Source organism: Saimiri boliviensis, chromosome 11, assembly GCF_048565385.1.
Source record: "Saimiri boliviensis isolate mSaiBol1 chromosome 11, mSaiBol1.pri, whole genome shotgun sequence".
NCBI lineage: Eukaryota > Metazoa > Chordata > Mammalia > Primates > Cebidae > Saimiri > Saimiri boliviensis.
Window position 1 is genome coordinate 50,735,754 of NC_133459.1, and position 17,968 is coordinate 50,753,721.

The 17,968-nt window shown below is 43.0% G+C and overlaps 1 protein-coding gene across 4 annotated transcripts in view; it reads left to right on the forward strand.

The window, feature by feature from the left end:
* Positions 1–17,968, forward strand: part of ZFYVE9 (zinc finger FYVE-type containing 9) — a 227,987-nt gene that overhangs the window by 171,262 nt on the left and 38,757 nt on the right. For all 4 annotated transcript variants that reach the window (XR_012512411.1, XR_012512412.1, XM_039473682.2 and 1 more), the window contains one exon: positions 7,383–7,487. Coding sequence is in view for 2 of the 4 variants with exons in the window: in XM_039473682.2 (XP_039329616.1) it covers positions 7,383–7,487 (105 nt within the window). In the remaining 2 variants the exon portion in view is untranslated. The remainder of the gene's footprint in view (positions 1–7,382; positions 7,488–17,968) is intronic.

Sequence of the window (17,968 nt, forward strand, 5' to 3'; positions counted from 1 at the left end):
ACCCGCCTTGGCCTCCCAAAGTGCTAGGATTACAGGAGCCACCATGCCCAGCCTTGCCTATTTTTAAATTTGGTTAATTGTCTTTTTGCTGTTAGGTTAAGTTTGTTCTGGATTTTAACTCCTTTTCAGATGTATGGTTTGCAGATATTTTCTCCCGTAGGTTCTCTCTTCACTCTGCTAATAGTTTCCTTTCTGTGCAAAATCTTTTTAGTTTAATGTAATTCCATTTGTCTAGTTTTGCTTTTACTGCCTGTGCTTTTGAGATCTTATCTAAAAATTCCTTGCCTACACCAATATTATGAAGCATTTCCCCCGTTCTAATAGTTTCATAGTTTTTGGTTTTATATATAAGTCTTCAATCCATTTTTAGTTGATTTTTGTATATGGGGAGAGGAAGGAGTCTAGTTTCATTCTTCTGCATGTGGATATCCACTTTTCCAAGGATTATTTATTAAAGAGAGTCCTTTCCCCAGTGTGTGTTCTTGGCACATTTGTCGAAAATCAGTTGGCCGTAAGTGTGCAAATTCATTTGTAGACCTTCTATTCTGTACTCTTGGTCTATGTGTTTATTTTGGTCACTGCTATGCTGTTTTGGCTACTACAGTTTTGTACTATATTTGGTCAGGTAGTATGATATCTCTAGCTTTGTTCTTTTTGCTCAGGACTGTTTTGGCCATTTGAGGCCTTTTGTGGTTTTATAAAAATTTTAGGGTTTTTTTTTTGTCTCTGTGAAGAATGTCATTGGCATTTTGATAGAGATTGCATTAAATCTGTAGATTGCTTTGGGTAGTATGGCCATTTTCACAGTATTAATTCTTCTAAACCATGAACATAGAATATCTTTCCATTAGTTATATTGTCTTTAGTTTCCTTTGTCAGTGTTTTATAGGTTTCATTGTAAAGATCATTTACCTCTTAATTAAGTATATTCCTAGGTATCCTTTTTTTGTAGCTACTGTAAATGAAATTGTTTTTTTTTATTAGCATATAAAAACACTACTGATTTCTACATACTGATTTTGTATCCTACATCTTTACTGAATTTATTAGCTCTAACAGATTTTTGGTGGTATCTTTAGGGTTTTCTATGTATAAGGTCATGTCATTTGCAAACAAGCACAATTTGACTTTCTCCTTTCCAATTTGGATGCCTTTTATTTCTTTCTCTTGTCTAATTGCTCCTGCTAGGACTATGTTGAATAGAAGTGATTAAAATGGGTATCCATGTCTTGTTTCTGATCTTGGAGGAAAAGCTTTCCACTGTTCCCAGTCAGTATGATGTTAGCTGTGGATTTGTCACATACGGCCTTTATTGTGCTGGGGCTGCTTGTCTGGCTTGGCACAGCAGGCCAGTCAGCTATGTGTTGGTTTCTCCACTTTGCAGGTCTGCCTGTTCCCTGGGGCAGGGAGGTCCCATGTGAGTTCAATGCCCTCATTCTGTTGGGCCTGAGCTCTCAGCAGATAGATGGTGGTGCTATAGATAGGTGTGTGTGGTGGACTGACAGTGAGGCTTCAGAGATGGAGAGATGGAGTGGCCCCTCAGGTAGGATGAACTCTAGCAGTGGATCCAGTTTCAAGATAGTACCATGCTGTGACTGGGAATGGGGACTGGGAGGTGTATGACATGGGCTCCAACTCTGGGGCAGTGTAGTACTGTGAACTGCAGGCAACTACAAACTGGATTCAGGGCTTGTGAGGACTGCGGGACTCTCCTATAGCAAGGAATGCAGGCGGCTGCAGTGGTCATGGGGACCATGGGCCCCCAGATTACCCTTTCCGCATTAGAAGTAGTCCTTCCTGACTCCAGGCCACTTCTTGCAGGGAGACAGTGCGGCAGAGGCAGAGTGCTTCACTCCCCTTCTCTATAGTGCTGTCTAGGGCATCTGCTCCTCCACAGGGATTTCAGCACTCCCCTGGTTCCCTGCAGCATACTTCCACAGCCACTCCAGTTGAAATATTGTTGTTTATTAGTTGTTTTGGTCCCTTTTGTTGACTAGTGGGGAGCAAGAGCCAGGCAACTCCAGTCAACCATCTTGCTGATGTCACTAGATATGACATTTAGTGATGAAACTGTCTTTTAGAGAGAAAACAATAAGAAAAAAAATCTTGTAGATTTACCCATCTAGTTGCCATTTCCAGTGTTTTTCATTCCTTTGTCTAACTGTATTTTCATCTGGTGTCATTTTCCTCTGCCAAAATGATTGCCTGTAGTATTTCTTACAATTTAGTTTTGCTGCTGCTGAATTCTTTTAGCTTTTGTATTTCTAACATCTTTATTTGATCTTCATATTTGAAAGATAGTTTTGCTGAATGGAGAAGTCTAGGTTGAGTTGTTTGTTTATTTTGAGACAGAGTTTTCACTCTTTCACCCAGATTGGAGTGCAGTGGCACGATCATGGCTCACTGCAACCTCCACCTCCTGGGCTCAAGTGATTCTCCCACCTCAGCCTCCCGAGTAGCTGGGACTACAGGTGTGCACCACCACGCGCAGCTAGTTTTTGTATTTTTAGTAGAGACAGGGTTTCACTATGTTGCCCAGGCTGGTCATGAACTCCTGACCTCAAGGGATCCACCTGCCTCGACCTCCCAAAGTGTTGGGATTACAGGCGTGAGCCACCGTGCCCAGCCCAAGTTTTGTTCTTTGAGTATTTTTAAGATATTGCTCCAGTGTCTTCTGATTTGCATTGTTTTCCCTCTCATCTTTGTTCCTCTCTGCATAAAAATTTTTTCTTTTCTTGTTGTTGTCTTTTCTTATTTTTTTGAAATAGGGTCTCGGCTGGGCCTGGTGGCTCACACCTGTAATCCCAGCACTTTGGGAGGCCAAGGCAGGCAGATCATGACGTCAGGAGTTCAAGACCAGCCTGGCCAACATGGTGAAACCCTGTCTCTACTAAAAAAATACAAAAATTAGCTGGGCATGGTGGCACATGCCTGTAATCCCAGCTACTCAGGAGGCTGAGACAGAAGAATTGCTTGAACCAGGACCTGGGAGGCGGAGGTTGCAGTGAGCCGAGATTGTGCCACTGCACTCCAGCCTAGGCTACAGAGCAAGACTCCATATCAAAAGAAAAAAAAAGTAGTGTCACACTATGTTGCTCAGGCTGGAGTGCAGTGGCACAATTACGGCTCACTGCACCCTTGACCTGCAGAGCTCAAGTGATCTCCCCACCTTGGCCTACCAGGTAGCTGGGACTATAGGTGCATGCCACCACAACCAGCTAATTTTGTTTATTTTTTATGCACACGGGGTCTCATTATGTTTCCCAGGCTGGTCTCCAATTCCTGGGATCAAGCCATCCTTCCACCTCAGCCTCCCGAAGTATTGGGATTGTTTGCATGAGCCACTGTACCTGATTTTCTCTGGTTGGTTTCAAAAGCTTTTTGAAATCACAGGTTTGGAGCAAATTGATTATAATGTGCTGTAGTCTAGTTTTCATGTTTCCCATACTTGGGGTTCATTGAGAGTTTTTTTTTTAGATCAGTGGGTTTATAGTTTTCATCTGATATTTTTTCTGTTCATCCCCTTCTCTCCCTGAAGATTACTCCAATTCTGTATGTATCAGGCTGCTTGAAATTGTTTCACAGCTCTCTAATGTTCCTTTTATTTCTTTTTCAATCTTTTTTCTCTATTTTATTTAGGATAGGTTTTATTGCTGTGTTCTCAATTTCACTAATCTTTTATTTTGCAATGTTTAAGCTGCTATCTTTTTTTTTTCTTCTTCTTGAAACAGAGTCTTGCTTTTGTCATTCAGGCTGGAGTGCAATGGCACAGTCTTGGCTCATCGCAATCTCTGCCTCCCAGGTTGAAGTGATTCTCCTGCCTCAGCCTCCCGAGTAGCTGGGATTACAGGCACACATCACCACACCTGGCTGATTTTTTGTATTTTTAGTAGGGATGGGGTTTCACCATGTTGGCCAGGCCGGTCTTGAACTCCTGACCTCAGGTGATCTGCCCTCCTAGGCCTCCCGAAGTGCTGGGGTTATAGGCATGAGCCACCACGCCCGGCCTTATCAATCTTTTAAAAAATCTTAAATGCTGTAATATTCTTTTTTTTTTTTTTTTGAGACGGAGTTTCGCTCTTGTTACCCTGGCTGGAGTGCAATGGCGCGATCTCGGCTCACCGCAACCTCTGCCTCCTGGTTTCAGGCAATTCTCCTGCCTCAGCCTCCTGAGCAGCTGAGATTACAGGCACGCGCCACCATGCCCAGCTAATGTTTTGTATTTTTAGTAGAGACGGGGTTTTACCATGTTGACCAGGATGGTCTTGATCTCTTGACCTCGTGATCCACCCACCTCGGCCTCCCAAAGTGCTGGGATTACAGGCTTGAGCCACCACGCCCGGCCCTGTAATTTTCATCTCTAGAAGTTATACTTGGATCTTTTAAGATCTTTTTTATATATTTATTTATTTTTTTGAGATGGAGTTTCGCTCTTGTTACCCAGGCTGGAGTGCAATGGCGCGATCTCGGCTCACCGCAACCTCCACCTCCTGGGTTCAGGCAATTCTCCTGCCTCAGCCTCCCGAGTAGCTGGGATTACAGGCACGTGCCACCATGCCCAGCTAATTTTTTTTTGTATTTTTAGTAGAGACGGGGTTTCACCATGTTGACCAGGAAGGTCTCGATCTCTTGACCTTGTGATCCACCCGCCTCGGCCTCCCAAAGTGCTGGGATTACAGGCTTGAGCCACCGCACCCGGCCTCTTTTAAGATCTTTTATGTCTCTGCTTAACATTTTGTACATGTAGAAGACAAATTATTTATAATAACTATTATAATGCTATTGTTTTGGTAATTCTAACATCGTGTATAAGTTCTGGCTCAGTTTTCGTGGGTTGATTTTTTTTCCCCCCTTATTTTGAGTTGTGTTTTCATGCTTCTTTTTTATTGGTTGCCAGACATTGTGATTTTACCTGTTGGGTGCTGGATATCAATATTCTTGAGGTTTTTCTGCAAGTAATGAAGTCAAGTTACTTAGAAGTACCCTCCATCTCACATCATATCCTACATTTCAGTAAATGGCAGTTCCAGTCTTCTAGTAGCCTTGGCTATAAAATTTAGAATCACTTTTAATTCTTACCGTTTGTTCACATTCCATATCCATGGTGGCAAATATTATCTGTTTTTCCTTTAAAATATATCTAGAAACAGGCCGAGTGCAGTATCTCATGCTGTAATCCTAGCACTTTGGGAGGCTGAAGTGGGCGGATCACCTGAGATCAGGAGTTGGAGACCAGCCTGGCCAATATGGCAAAACCCCATCTCTACTAAAAATACAAAAATTAGCTGGGTCTGGTGGTACATGCCTGTAATTCCAGCTACTTGGGAGGCTGAGGCAGGAGAATCACTTGAACCCGGGAGGCGGAGGATGCAGTGAGCCAAGATTGTACCACTGTACTACAGTGGGGTAACAGAGAGAGACTCCATCTCAGAAAAGTGTGTGTGTGTGTGTGTGTGTGTGTGTGTGTGTGTGTGTGTGTGCATATTTATATATACATACATCTAGAAACTGACAACTCATCACTTTTTAAACTTAACATCCTGGCTAGATATAGTGGCTCACACCTGTAATCCGAACACTTTGAGAGGCTGAGACAGGTGGACACCTGAGGTCGGAAGTTCAAGACCAGCCTGGCCAACACGGTGAAACCCTGTCTCTACTAAAATTACAAAAATTGGCCTGGCGTGGTGGCACACATCTGTAATCCCAGCTACTTGGGAGGCTGAGGCATGAGAAAAACTTGAATCCTGGAGGGAGGTTGTAATGAGCCAAGATTGTACCATTGCCCTCTAGCCTGGGAGATAGAGGGAGAGTCCGTCTCAAAATAAATAAATAGGCTGGGTGTGGTGGCTCATGCCTGTAATCCAAGCACTTTGGAGGCCAAGATGGGCGGATCACCTCAGGTCAGGAGTTCAAGACCAGCCTGACCAACATGGTGAAACCCCATCTTTTTTTTAGAAAAAAATAAAATTTTTATAATAAATAAATAAATTTTTATAATAAATAAATAAATTTTTATAATAAATAAATAAATAAATAAACTGTTAACATCCTGGTCCAAGCTCTCATTATCTCCTACCTGGATTGCTTTTATTGTATTAATCTGATCTCTTTTCTTCTATTCTTCCTTCCTTACCACCTATTCATTACCAAGAAGTCAGATCTGTTAAAACAGGTCAAAAGCCTCCTAAAGACAAAAGTACTCATGGTGACCTATAAGAACCTATGAAATCACTGGGCATGGTGGCACGTGCCTGTAGTCCCAGCTACTCGGGAGGCTGAGGTGGGAGGATCGCTTGAGCCCAGGAATTCTGGGCTGCAGTGCACTATGTCGATCGGGTGTCCACACTAAGTTCGACATCAATATGGTGACCTCCTGGGAGAGGGGGACCACCAGGTTGCCTAAGGAGGGGTGAACTGGCCCAGGTTGGAAATAGAGCAGGTCAAAACTCCCGTGCTGATCAGTAGTGAGATCACGCCTGTGAATAGCCACTGCACTCCAGCCTGGGCAACATAGCGAGACCCCGTTTCTAAAAAAAAATAAAAAGAACCTATGAAATCTAGCCATTTGCCATTACTTTGACCTTGACTCCATCACTCTTGCTCATTTTGTTTCACTCATACTGGATAGATGGTGTGTTAGGGTTTATGTGTTTCCTTACAAATATTCATTGAGTGCCTAAGATGTTCCAGGCTTTAAGGATATAGCAAGAACAAAACATCTGAGAGTTTATACTCTCTTGGAGCTTCCTCTTAGAGAGAGGAGACAGATAGTTAACAAATAAATGTAGAAAATATTAAGTGCTGGTAAAGCAGGATAAACATTCAAAAATATTTTTTAATGTTGTATGTAAGAGGTATATGATAATGTTTGATTTACTTATAAGAATTTAAAAAGCCGGGCGCAGTGGCTCAAGCCTGTAATCCCAGCACTTTGGGAGGCCGAGGTGGGTGGATCACGAGGTCGAGAGATCGAGACCATCCTGGTCAACATGGTGAAACCCCGTCTCTACTAAAAATACAAAAAACTAGCTGGGCGTGGTGGCGCGTGCCTGTAATCCCAGCTACTTAGGAGGCTGAGGCAGGAGAATTGCCTGAGCCCAGGAGGCGGAGGTTGCGGTGAGCCGAGATCGCGCCATTGCACTCCAGCCTGGGTAACGAGAGCGAAACTCCGTCTCAAAAAAAAAAAAAAAAAAAAAAGAATTTAAAGAGTAATTAAAGAGCTAAAATACATACAGTGGGGCTTTCATTATACTTTCTCTTATTATTTAAATAAATAGGATCTTTCTTTTTTTCCTTCCATTTGTGTTAATTTTATTACTATAAATAAAACCCTACCATTGATGAATTAATTTATTCTGCTTCAATCTGCTTTGTTCCAGGACTTTAGAAATTACCAGTATACCTTGCCAGTAGTTCAAGGTTTGGTGATTGATATGGAAGTTCGGAAAACCAGCATCAAAATTCCCAGCAACAGATACAATGAGGTAAGATATACCATGAAGGTGTATTTTTCATAGTTGAAAACATGAGTGAAGGTGAAAACTGCATGGTTATGTATAAATTTTATTTATAATTAATTAACAATGAAATCAGTTCATAATATTATATGGCTTAGTTCAGTTATGGGGTATTTCATTACAGAAAGACAAGATGTCAAATTTTAACTTATTTGGTCATCAGTTGTGTTATTTTACCTTTTGATGTTATGATAATTAGTGTTAGATTTACATTTTGATTAGGGCATGAAATTACTCTTGTATCTGTAATATTAGTGGTGAGATTTTAAAAATGTCCCCCCTTCTATAAATATTTATTTATTTACTTATTTTTTATTAAAAAAATTTTTTTTTAATTGAGATAGAGTATCAGTCTGTCACCCAGGCTGGAGTACAGTGGTGCGATCATGGCTCACTGCAATCTTGCCTCCTGGGTTCAAGCAATTCTCCTGCCTCAGCCTCCTGAGTAGCTGGGATTATAGGCACCTGCCACCACGCCTGGCTCATTTTTTGTATTTTTAGTAGAGATGGGATTTCACCATGTTTGTGAGGCTAGTCTTGAACTCCAGACCTTAAGTGATCTCCCCCACCTCGGCCTCCCAAAGTGCTAGGATTACAGGCATAAGCCACCGCACCTGGCCAAATATTTATTATTTTTAACTGTTCTTAATATTTCAGCACAGTTTAGCATAAGTCTCAAAATGGCTTTAAATAAGGTTCCAAAAGTGAATGATTCATTTTGAATTAAGATGTATTTTGTAACTAAAGTTAAATTGTACATACTATACACATATTAACAGAATTACATAAATATTCTTTGCTTATTTGCATGTGAAGTCTTTTTTGAATTTAAATATTTAAGAAATCTGTTCTAAAATATCTCATGATAATTATTGGGCTTTTAAAGAGATTTTATTTTGAAACTTAGTTTGATATAATAATGATTAAAATTTGTTGTTTTACTAGGGTGAGAATTCTACTTCTTCCACTATTTCTTAGATTTCTTTCTTTCTTTTCTCTTTCTTTGGAATCTCACTCTGTTGTCCAAGTTGGAATGCAGTGGCGGAGTTTTGGCTCACCTAAACCTCCACCTCCTGGGTTTAAGTGATTCTCCTGCCTTGGCCTCCTGAGTAGCTGGGATTGCAGGCACCCACCACCAAGCTCTTGCTGTTTTTTGTGTTTTTAGTAGAGATGAGGTTTCACCATGTTGGCCAGGCTGTTCTTGAACTCCTGACCTCGGGTGATCCACCCATCTTGGCCTCCCAAAGTACTGGGATTACAGGCATGAGCCACTGCGTCCAGCCAGATTTCTATGTATAAAATAATTTTTCCTTCCTTTTCTTTCTTTTTACTTTTCTTTTTTCTTCATTCAGCCACTAAATAATTCATGCATTGAATAAACATTATATACTTGGTATGCACTTAGAATCACACAGATGTTTTATTGGATTTTTGAGTTCAGTTCTCAGCATTATTATGAGAATGACCCGCATCAAAGCTTTTACCTATATGTTTTTTTTCTTTTAGGATATTAGAAAATGGTAGCTAGAATGTGTGCTTACTTTTTTCTGGGATACAATTAGCAGTCTTCAGCATTTAGATAATCCTGCCTTGGAGTATCAAGCAAGGAGTAATAGATTAGAGTAGGTAGAGCCAAATCCTTAAAGTGAACTATGTATAATTCACAGATCTTGGTCTGTTGCCCAGGCTGGAGTGCAGTAGTGCAATCTTAGAGATTGTGCTTTGAAAACCTATTTTATTTCTCAAATTTTAAATATATTCTATGACTTGAAATAAAAGGATGAGAGTAAGAACATTATGCCTGCTGGCTGGGCATGGTGGCTCATGGCTGTAATCCCAGCACTTTGAGAAGCTGAGGCAGGCAGATCACCTGAGGTCAGGAGTTGAAGGCCATCCTGGCCAACATGGTGAAACCCCATCTCTACTAAAAACACAAAAATGAGCTGGGCATAGTGGTGGGTGCTTGCAATCCCAGCTACTCAGGAGGCTGAGGCAGGAGAACTGCTTGAATGTAGGAGGCGGAGGTTCAGTGAGCCGAGATCTTGCCATTTCTCTCTAGCCTAGGCGAAAAGAGCGAAACCCTGTCTAAAAAAAAATAAAAAAAAAATTATGCCTGCTTTCTGAGAATTTGCTGTCTAGTAAAATTATGGCATCAGTAGCCCATCTGGAGCAGCTTCTGCCATCATGGTGGCTGCAGCAGGGAGGTGCTGCCAGGGCTGCACAGTCTGGATCCCACAGGAGCTGGGGACAGGTGGGACCCCACCCCTTCCAAGTCGGTGGGGTGGGAGCTCCCTAGGTGCAGCCACCCAAGTTGTGGCTGCAGACCTGGGCCTTCTCCTCCATGGAGCAGGCAGGAGTCCCACCCTCCCAGGCTCAGCCATAGCTACCCAAGTTGTGGCTGTGGGCCCAGGCATCCTTGCATTCTTGGGGGCTTAGGAAGGCCCCCTTCCCTCACAGGCTCGGAAATGCCTACTCCTGCTGCCTGGCCTTTTCCTGCCATCAGCACTCACTCCAGTCTCAGAGCAAAGTTGGGGCAATGCTGACACACCAATGGAAGGGCCTGAAGGCTGGGGGACCAGGCTGCCAGTCCCATGGTCGGTAGCGGGAACATGTTGTGCCTTTTCTGGGTCTGCCCATGGCCACCCATGGACAATTAGTGCACACTTCCTCTCCTCTGAGGACTATAAAAGCCTCGGGGTTAGCCAGAGCTGAGCAGATGTCGGGATGACCAGCTGCAGAGAGGAGCTACCCACTCCAGGGCCTCCTATCTGCTGAGACCTGTAAATGTTGGGACAACCAGCTGTAGAGAGAAGCTTCCCATTCCAGGGCCTCCTCTCTGCTGAGCACTGAACACTCAATGTGACGACCTGCCTGTAGAGAGGGGCCACCCACCCCAGAGCCTCCTCTGAGCTAGCCTGTCACTCATAAAGCTCCTCTTCACTTTGCTTACCCTCCACCTGTCTGCATACCTCATTATTCCTGGATGCAGGACAAGAACTCGGGACCTGCTAAATGGCAGAACTGAAAGAGCTGTGACACAAACAAGGCTGAAACATGCCCCTTGCTTGCCACATTGGAAGTGAAGAGAAGGAGAGAAAAGCTGCAGCCCTTTGGGGAGTCCAGACTTGGGAGCTCCCCAAGCCAGGGCTGTGATTCCCTGTTTGGGGCCCTGCAGTTCCTGGAGTCTCCAAGCATCCAGATGCCACCACATTTCCTGGTGGCAGCTGTGGAAGCTGCTTGCCGTGTACCTGGTTCAGCTGCAGCCTTGCAGAGAGCCAGTGCCTGTGCTAGCACCTGGAGCTACCTGCCCCACTGCAGCAGCCAGCATGTCTGACTGTGTGCAGTGGCTGGACTCCATGGTTGCTTGCTCACACGCTCCTTGCTGCTGCACTCCCGGTTCACCATTGGCAGGCATGGGATCCAGGCTGGTAGTGTAAGCCTAGTGCAGCCTGCCAGGTTGAGTGGACAGAAGAAGCCAGCAGGCCTGAGCAAAACTCGGGCAAAGGCATCACTGGCCACAGAGCTTTGTAGCCAGAAAAGCAACACTCCAAGGATCCTGCAACAGTTAGATGATCAGATGTCATTCCCAAGCAAATAACATATGTTGCTGTTCTTGATGTTTGCGAGGTGGTGCTATGTGTTTAGAAATTTTGTTTGTACAAGTATATCTGTAAAAGCTATGAGGCCCTGTTATTTACTTCTTCTTCTTCTTTTTTTCTTTTTTTTTTTGAGGCGGAGTTTCACTCTTGTTACCCAGGCTGGAGTGCAATGGCGTGATCTCGGCTCACCGCAACCTCCGCCTCCTGGGTAAAGGCAATTCTCCTGCCTCAGCCTCCTGAGTAGCTGGGATTACAGGCACGCGCCACCATGCCCAGCTAATTTTTTGTATTTTTAGTAGAGACGGGGTTTCACCATGTTGACCAGGATGGTCTCGATCTTGTGATCCACCCACCTCGGCCTCCCAAAGTGCTGGGATTACAGGCTTGAGCCACCGTGCCCGGCCCTTTTTTTTTTTTTTTTTTTTTTTTTTGAGGGGACAGAGTCCTGCTCTGTCACCCAGGCTGGAGTGCAGTGGCACAATCTTGGCTCACTGCAGCCTGCGCCTCCAGGGTTCAAGTAATTCTCCCACCTCAGCCTCCTGAGTAGCTGGGGCTACAGGCACACACCACCACACCCAGCTAATATTTGTTTTTGTTTTTTTTTTTGAGACGGAGTTTCGCCCTTGTTACCCAGGCTGGAGTGCAATGGCGCGATCTCGGCTCACCACAACCTCCGCCTCCTGGGCTCAGGCAATTCTCCTGCCTCAGCCTCCTGAGTAGCTGGGATTACAGGCACGTACCACCATGCCCAGCTAATTTTTTGCACTTTTAGTAGAGACGGGGTTTCACCATGTTGACCAGGATGGTCTCAATCTCTCAACCTCGTGATCCACCCGCCTCGGCCTCCCAAAGTGCTGGGATTACAGGCTTGAGCCACCGCGCCCGGCATATTTGTATTTTTAATAGAGGTGGGATTTCACCATGTTGGACAGGCTGGTCTCAAACTCCTAACCACAGGTCATCTACCTACCTTGGCCTCCCAAAGTGCTGGAATTACAGGCATGAGCCACTGCGCCTAGTCCCCATAGTTATTTCAGTACTGACTGGACACTTTTACAACAACAGGTCTTATTCATATTACCTGTTTTTATCTGAACTCTGCTGCCTCCATTTATGGTGTACAGGTTCAGAATCCTTTGTTCTAAAAGAATAACTGTGTTTCTTGTCATTTATTAGATTTTGGGTTTTTTTTTTGTTTGTTTGTTTTTGAGACGGAGTTTCACTTTTGTTACCCAGGCTAGAGTGCAATGGCACGATCTCAGCTGACCGCAACCTCCGCCTCGTGGGTTCAGGCAATTCTCCTGCATCAGCCTACTGAGTAGCTGGGATTACAGGCACGCACCACCATGCCCAGCTAACTTTTTGTATTTTTAGTAGAGACGGGGTTTCACCATGTTGACCAGGATGGTCTCGATCTCTTGACCTCGTGATCCACCCGCCTCAGCCTCCCAAAGTGCTGGGATTACAGGCTTGAGCCACCGTGCCCGGCCTTAGATTTTGTTTTATGGATTATGTATCAATTATTTTTCTTTTTTTTTCTTTTTTTTTTTTTTTTTTTGAGGCGGAGTTTCGCTCGTTACCCAGGCTGGAGTGCAATGGCGCGATCTCGGCTCACCGCAACCTCCGCCTCCTGGGTTCAGGCAATTCTCCTGCCTCAGCCTCCTGAGTAGCTGGGATTACAGGCACACGCCACCATGCCCAGCTAATTTTTTGTGTTTTTAGTAGAGACGGGGTTTCACCATGTTGACCAGGATGGTCTCGATCTCTCGACCTCATGATCCACCCGCCTCGGCCTCCCAAAGTGCTGGGATTACAGGCTTGAGCCACCGCGCCCAGCTCAATTATTTTTCTTACCTGATTTAGCAAACTGAATTTTCTTTCTAGTTAAATTTTTATTTTACCTCCACATAATTTTCTCTCTCACAGTCTCATACAGCTAAATTGTGTTGTGTCTAATAACTCCACCTTATAGTTAAAAAAGTAATTTATTTTTTCTTTCTTTCTTCTTTTTGTTTTTTTTTTTAAACAGATCTCACTCTGTTGCCCAGGCTGCTGGAGTGCAGTGGCACAATCATGGATTACTGTAGTCTCAACCTCCTGGGCTCAAGTGATCTTCCCGCTTCAGCCTCCCAAGTACCTGGGACTACAGGCATGCACCACCACACCCAGCTAATTTTTGTATATTTTTGTTTTGTAGAGACAGGATTTCTTCATGTTGCCTAGGCTGATCCTGAACTCCTGGGCTCAAGTGATACTCCCACCTTGGCTTCCCTAAGTGCTGGAATTACAGGCGTCACTACACCCAGCCATAATTTTCTTATACATTTTATTTAATCACAATATTATTCTTTTCCTGTCATTCATTTTTTATATTTATACTGATAGTCTTTCTTATTATTGCCCATATTGTGTGCTCTTTTGCTTCATGGGTTTTGCAGAGCTAGTTCCTTACTGATGCATATTTCCCCTAAACTTAACCTGCCTAACCCCCACCTGACACACTCCTTTTTCAGATGTCATTAAATGACAGTTTTTTCAAATGTACTTTCATTTAACTCTCAAATGGGGTAACAGTCTCTATTATATGGATTCCTAGAATTCTATGCATACTATTTTTAATAATCAGGACATTTGTAATTCCTTGTTGACTGTCTATTTTCTCTACTGTACTGTGAGTTCCATGAGGGACTATGTCTGTCTTTTATACCACAGGTATCATTAGCAACCACCCTAGTACGGTATGAGTGAGCAAGAAATATCTGTTGAATGAAGACATGAAACAGAACTAATATAGATAAAACAATATGAAAACAAATGGTGAATTTATTGTACATATAGTAAAGGTATAGAGAAAGTAGATCTCTGATGAATAGAATAGACAAGAATGTTTCTTAATTTCTTATTGACCCTGAATCCCTAACAGAGCAACATGTTGTATGTAGAAATATTTGTAAATATTCACCAAATAACTAGGTAAATGAAAGATTTGAAATGGATAATGACTGATTATTCATTATCATAGGCATTAGAAAGATAAGGGCATACTGGGTGTGGTGGCTCACGCTTCTAATCCCAGCACTTTGGGAGGTCACGGTGGGCAGATTGCTTGAGCCTAGGAGTTTGAGATAAGCACATGGCAAGACCCCATCTCTAGAAAAAATAAAAAAAAACTAGCCTGGAATCCTGGTATACACCTGTAGTCCCAGCTAGTTGGGAGGCTAAGGTGGGAGGATCACCTGAGCCCAGGAGGTAGAGACTGCAATGAGCCGAGATTTCTCCACTGCACTCCAGTCTGGGTGACAGAGTGAGACCCTGTCTCAAAAAAAAAAAAAAGCCGGGCGCGGTGGCTCAAGCCTGTAATCCCAGCACTTTGGGAGGCTGAGGCGGGTGGATCACGAGGTCGAGAGATCGAGACCATCCTGGTCAACATGGTGAAACCCCGTCTCTACTAAAGATACAAAAAATTAGCTGGGCATGGTGGCACGTGCCTGTAATCCCAGCTACTCAGGAGGCTGAGGCAGGAGAATTGCCTGAGCCCAGGAGGCGGAGGTTGCGGTGAGCCGAGATCGCGCCATTGCACTCCAGCCTGGGTAACAAGAGCGAAACTCCGTCTTAAAAAAAAAAAAAAAAAAAAAAAAGGCAGAAAAGACCTTAAGTGAAAAGGGGGATAGATACCAGCCTGACACAAAGGAAGGGAAGGAGCATATCTCGTAGGGAAATGGGAGACAACAAACGGCCTAGCAAAGAGGAGATTAAAGCAGACTGATGGCTTTGTGGGATGTGAGGTTATACTAAGACTGCTGGCTTTCAAATCTACTTAGAGGAATTTAGATTTTAGTATGATAATTTGTAAAGAGCTTTTATAGGTTTGTAAGCAGAAAAAGTGACTTAATGGAAACAGAATTTCAGAAAACTGAGTTTGGTGGCTATATGGAAAATGAAGGAGGGACTAAGGAAAGACTTTAAGCTTAGAAAGCTAGAAGATAGTACTTCTGACAGCATGGAAATTTCAATAAATGAAATAGGCATTGTATATAAAATTTCTAATCTGTTGTCAAGGCCATTAAAGATCCTTGTTGGTTAAGGTCTCCTGACTCAAATATATATATATATTTATATATATATATATATTTTTTTTTTTAATTTTCATATATATTTTATATCTTTATATATATATTATGTGTGTGTGTATGTGTGTGTGTGTATATATATATATATATACATATATATATATATATATATATGTAATTTCTTTGAGGCAGAGTCTTGCTCTCGCTCTGTGCCCAGGCTGGAGTGTAGTGGTGGCGGGATCTAAGCTTGCTGCAACCTTTGCAACTCAGGCTCAGGTGATCTTCCCAGCCTCCTGAATAGCTGGGATTACAGGCAGGCACACACCACCATGCCAAGCCAAGTTTTCTATTAGTAGAGATGGGATATTATAAGCTTTATCAATGGAAAAAAAAATTAAAAATAAATAAAAAGAGATGGGATTTCCCCATGTTGTCCAGGCTGGTGTTGAACTCCTGGGTTCAAGTGATCTGCTCGCCTCAGTATCCCAAAGTGCTCATATTATAGGCATGCACCAGTGTGCCGGGCCTAATGTTCTTATAATGAGATTATTTTCCCCTTTGTATTAGCTTATATAAACAAATATTATTTAGTATGTACCAGGCACTATTCTAAGCATATATGTATCTTTACACTAACTCTATGACATGAGTATGCTAAGTATCTTTTTACAGATGAGGAAATTAAGATACAGAGAACTTAGCCGGGTGCCATAGTGTATGTCTGTAGTCCTAGCTACAGGCTGAGGTGAGAGGATTACTTAAACCCAGGAGTTTGAGGCCAGCCTAGGCAACATAGCAAGACCCTATCTCTTAAAAACAAAAACAGACACAGACACAGAGAACTTAAGTAACTTGCCCATGATCACACAGCTAGCAAGTGGTGGAGCTGCCATCAAACCCAGGTGGTCTGATTCTGGTGTCCCTACTCTTAACCACTGCTCTGTAGACTTTAACAGTTGCTAATTTGTTTTATGGCTGATGAGTTAAAGTAATTGTATGTGTTTCTGTTTACATTGTGTATGTAACCAGATCACTGGCATAGCTGGTACATGTACTTAAATACTGAAGTCTCATGGAACAGTAAAACTAAAATTATCTCCGTGGCATTTCCTAATATGTGACTAGTTTTTTGTTGTTGTTGTCATTGTTTCTTTTTTGAGATACAGTCTCGCTGTCTTGCCCAGGCTGGAGTGCAGTGATGCAGTTGTAGCTAGCTCAATGGTGGCCTCCACCTCCTGGGATCAAGGGATTCTCCCACTTCAGCCCCTGAAGTAGCTGGGACTACAGGTGCACACCACTACACCCAGCTAATTTTGAAATTTTTTGTGGAGATGAGGTCTCAGTATGTTGCCCAGGTTGGTCTCGAACTCCTGAGCTAAAGCAGTCCTCCTGCTTTGGCCTCCTTAGAGTGCTGATATTACAAGCCTGAGTCACTGCCCAGCCATGGGTTTGTTTAAGATCAGAAAAATGATGAGCCATAGTGAAAGAAAAAGAGATGCTGGAATCAAATAGACCTTGGATTGATTTTTCTTTTTTTGAGATGGAGTTTCACCCTTGTCACTCACCCTGGAGTGCAGTGGCGTGATACTGGCTCACTACAACATCTGCCTCCCAGGTTCAAGCGATTCTTTTGCCTCAACCTTCTGGGTAGCTGGGATTACATGCATGCACCACCATGCCTGGCTAATTTTGTTTTTTTTTGTTGTTGTTTTTTTTTTTGAGATGGAGTCTTGCCCTGTTGCCCAGGCTAGAGTGCAATGGCCTGATCTCAGCTCACTGCAACCTCTGCCTCCCAGGTTCAAGCAATTCCCCTCTCTCAGCCTCCTGAGTAGCTGGGATTACAAGTATGTACCACCATGCCCAGCTAGTTTTTGTATTTTTAGTAGAGACAGGTTTTACCATGTTGGCCAGGCTGGTCTCGAACTCCTGACCTTAGGTGATATGCCTGCCTTAGCCTCCCAAAGTGCTGGGATTATAGGTGTGAGCCACTGCACCCAGCTGGATTGATTTTTTAATTACTAGCTATATTACCTTAGTGAGTTAATCTATCTTCTGGAATCTGAGTATGCTCATATTATGAAGTTTTGTGACATTTCAATCATGTGTCAAATAGCTAGTGTAGTATATTAGTCTGGTATACTATAATTGTACATAAATTTTAGGCTATTGTTTTCATTTTTACCATTCAGATTGTTCATTTGGGTAATTTTTATTTTTATTTGTTTGTTTTTTGAGATGAAATCTCACTCTATTGCCCAGGCTGGAGTGCAGTGGTGCGATTTTGGCTCATTTCAGCCTTGGCCTCCTGGATTCAAGCAATTCTCCTGCCTCAGCCTCCTGAGTAGCTGGAGTTACAGGTGCACACCACCATTCCTAGCTAATTTTTGTATTTTTAGTAGAGACAGAGTTTTGACATGTTGGCCAGGCTGGTCCCAAACTCCTGACCTTAGGTGATCCATCTGCGTCAGCTTCCCAAAGAGCTGGGAATACAGGCATGAGCCATTGCGCCCAGCTTCATTTGGTTAATTTTGATTGAACTTGTGTTACAAATTTCTCAGTTTCAAGTGGTTGTAGCATATATCTAACTTTCCAATATAGCTAAATTTCCTTAGGAAGTACAGGGCATCTGAGTAAACCTACAAGAAGGTAACTAGAGTGGTGAAGACTCAAGAAATGATTTTTAAAATGTTAAAGCTAACTGTAGGTATTTAATATAGGGAAGACTATAAAGAAACAGCACAGCATCTTTCATGAATATGCATAGACTCTGTTACACCTT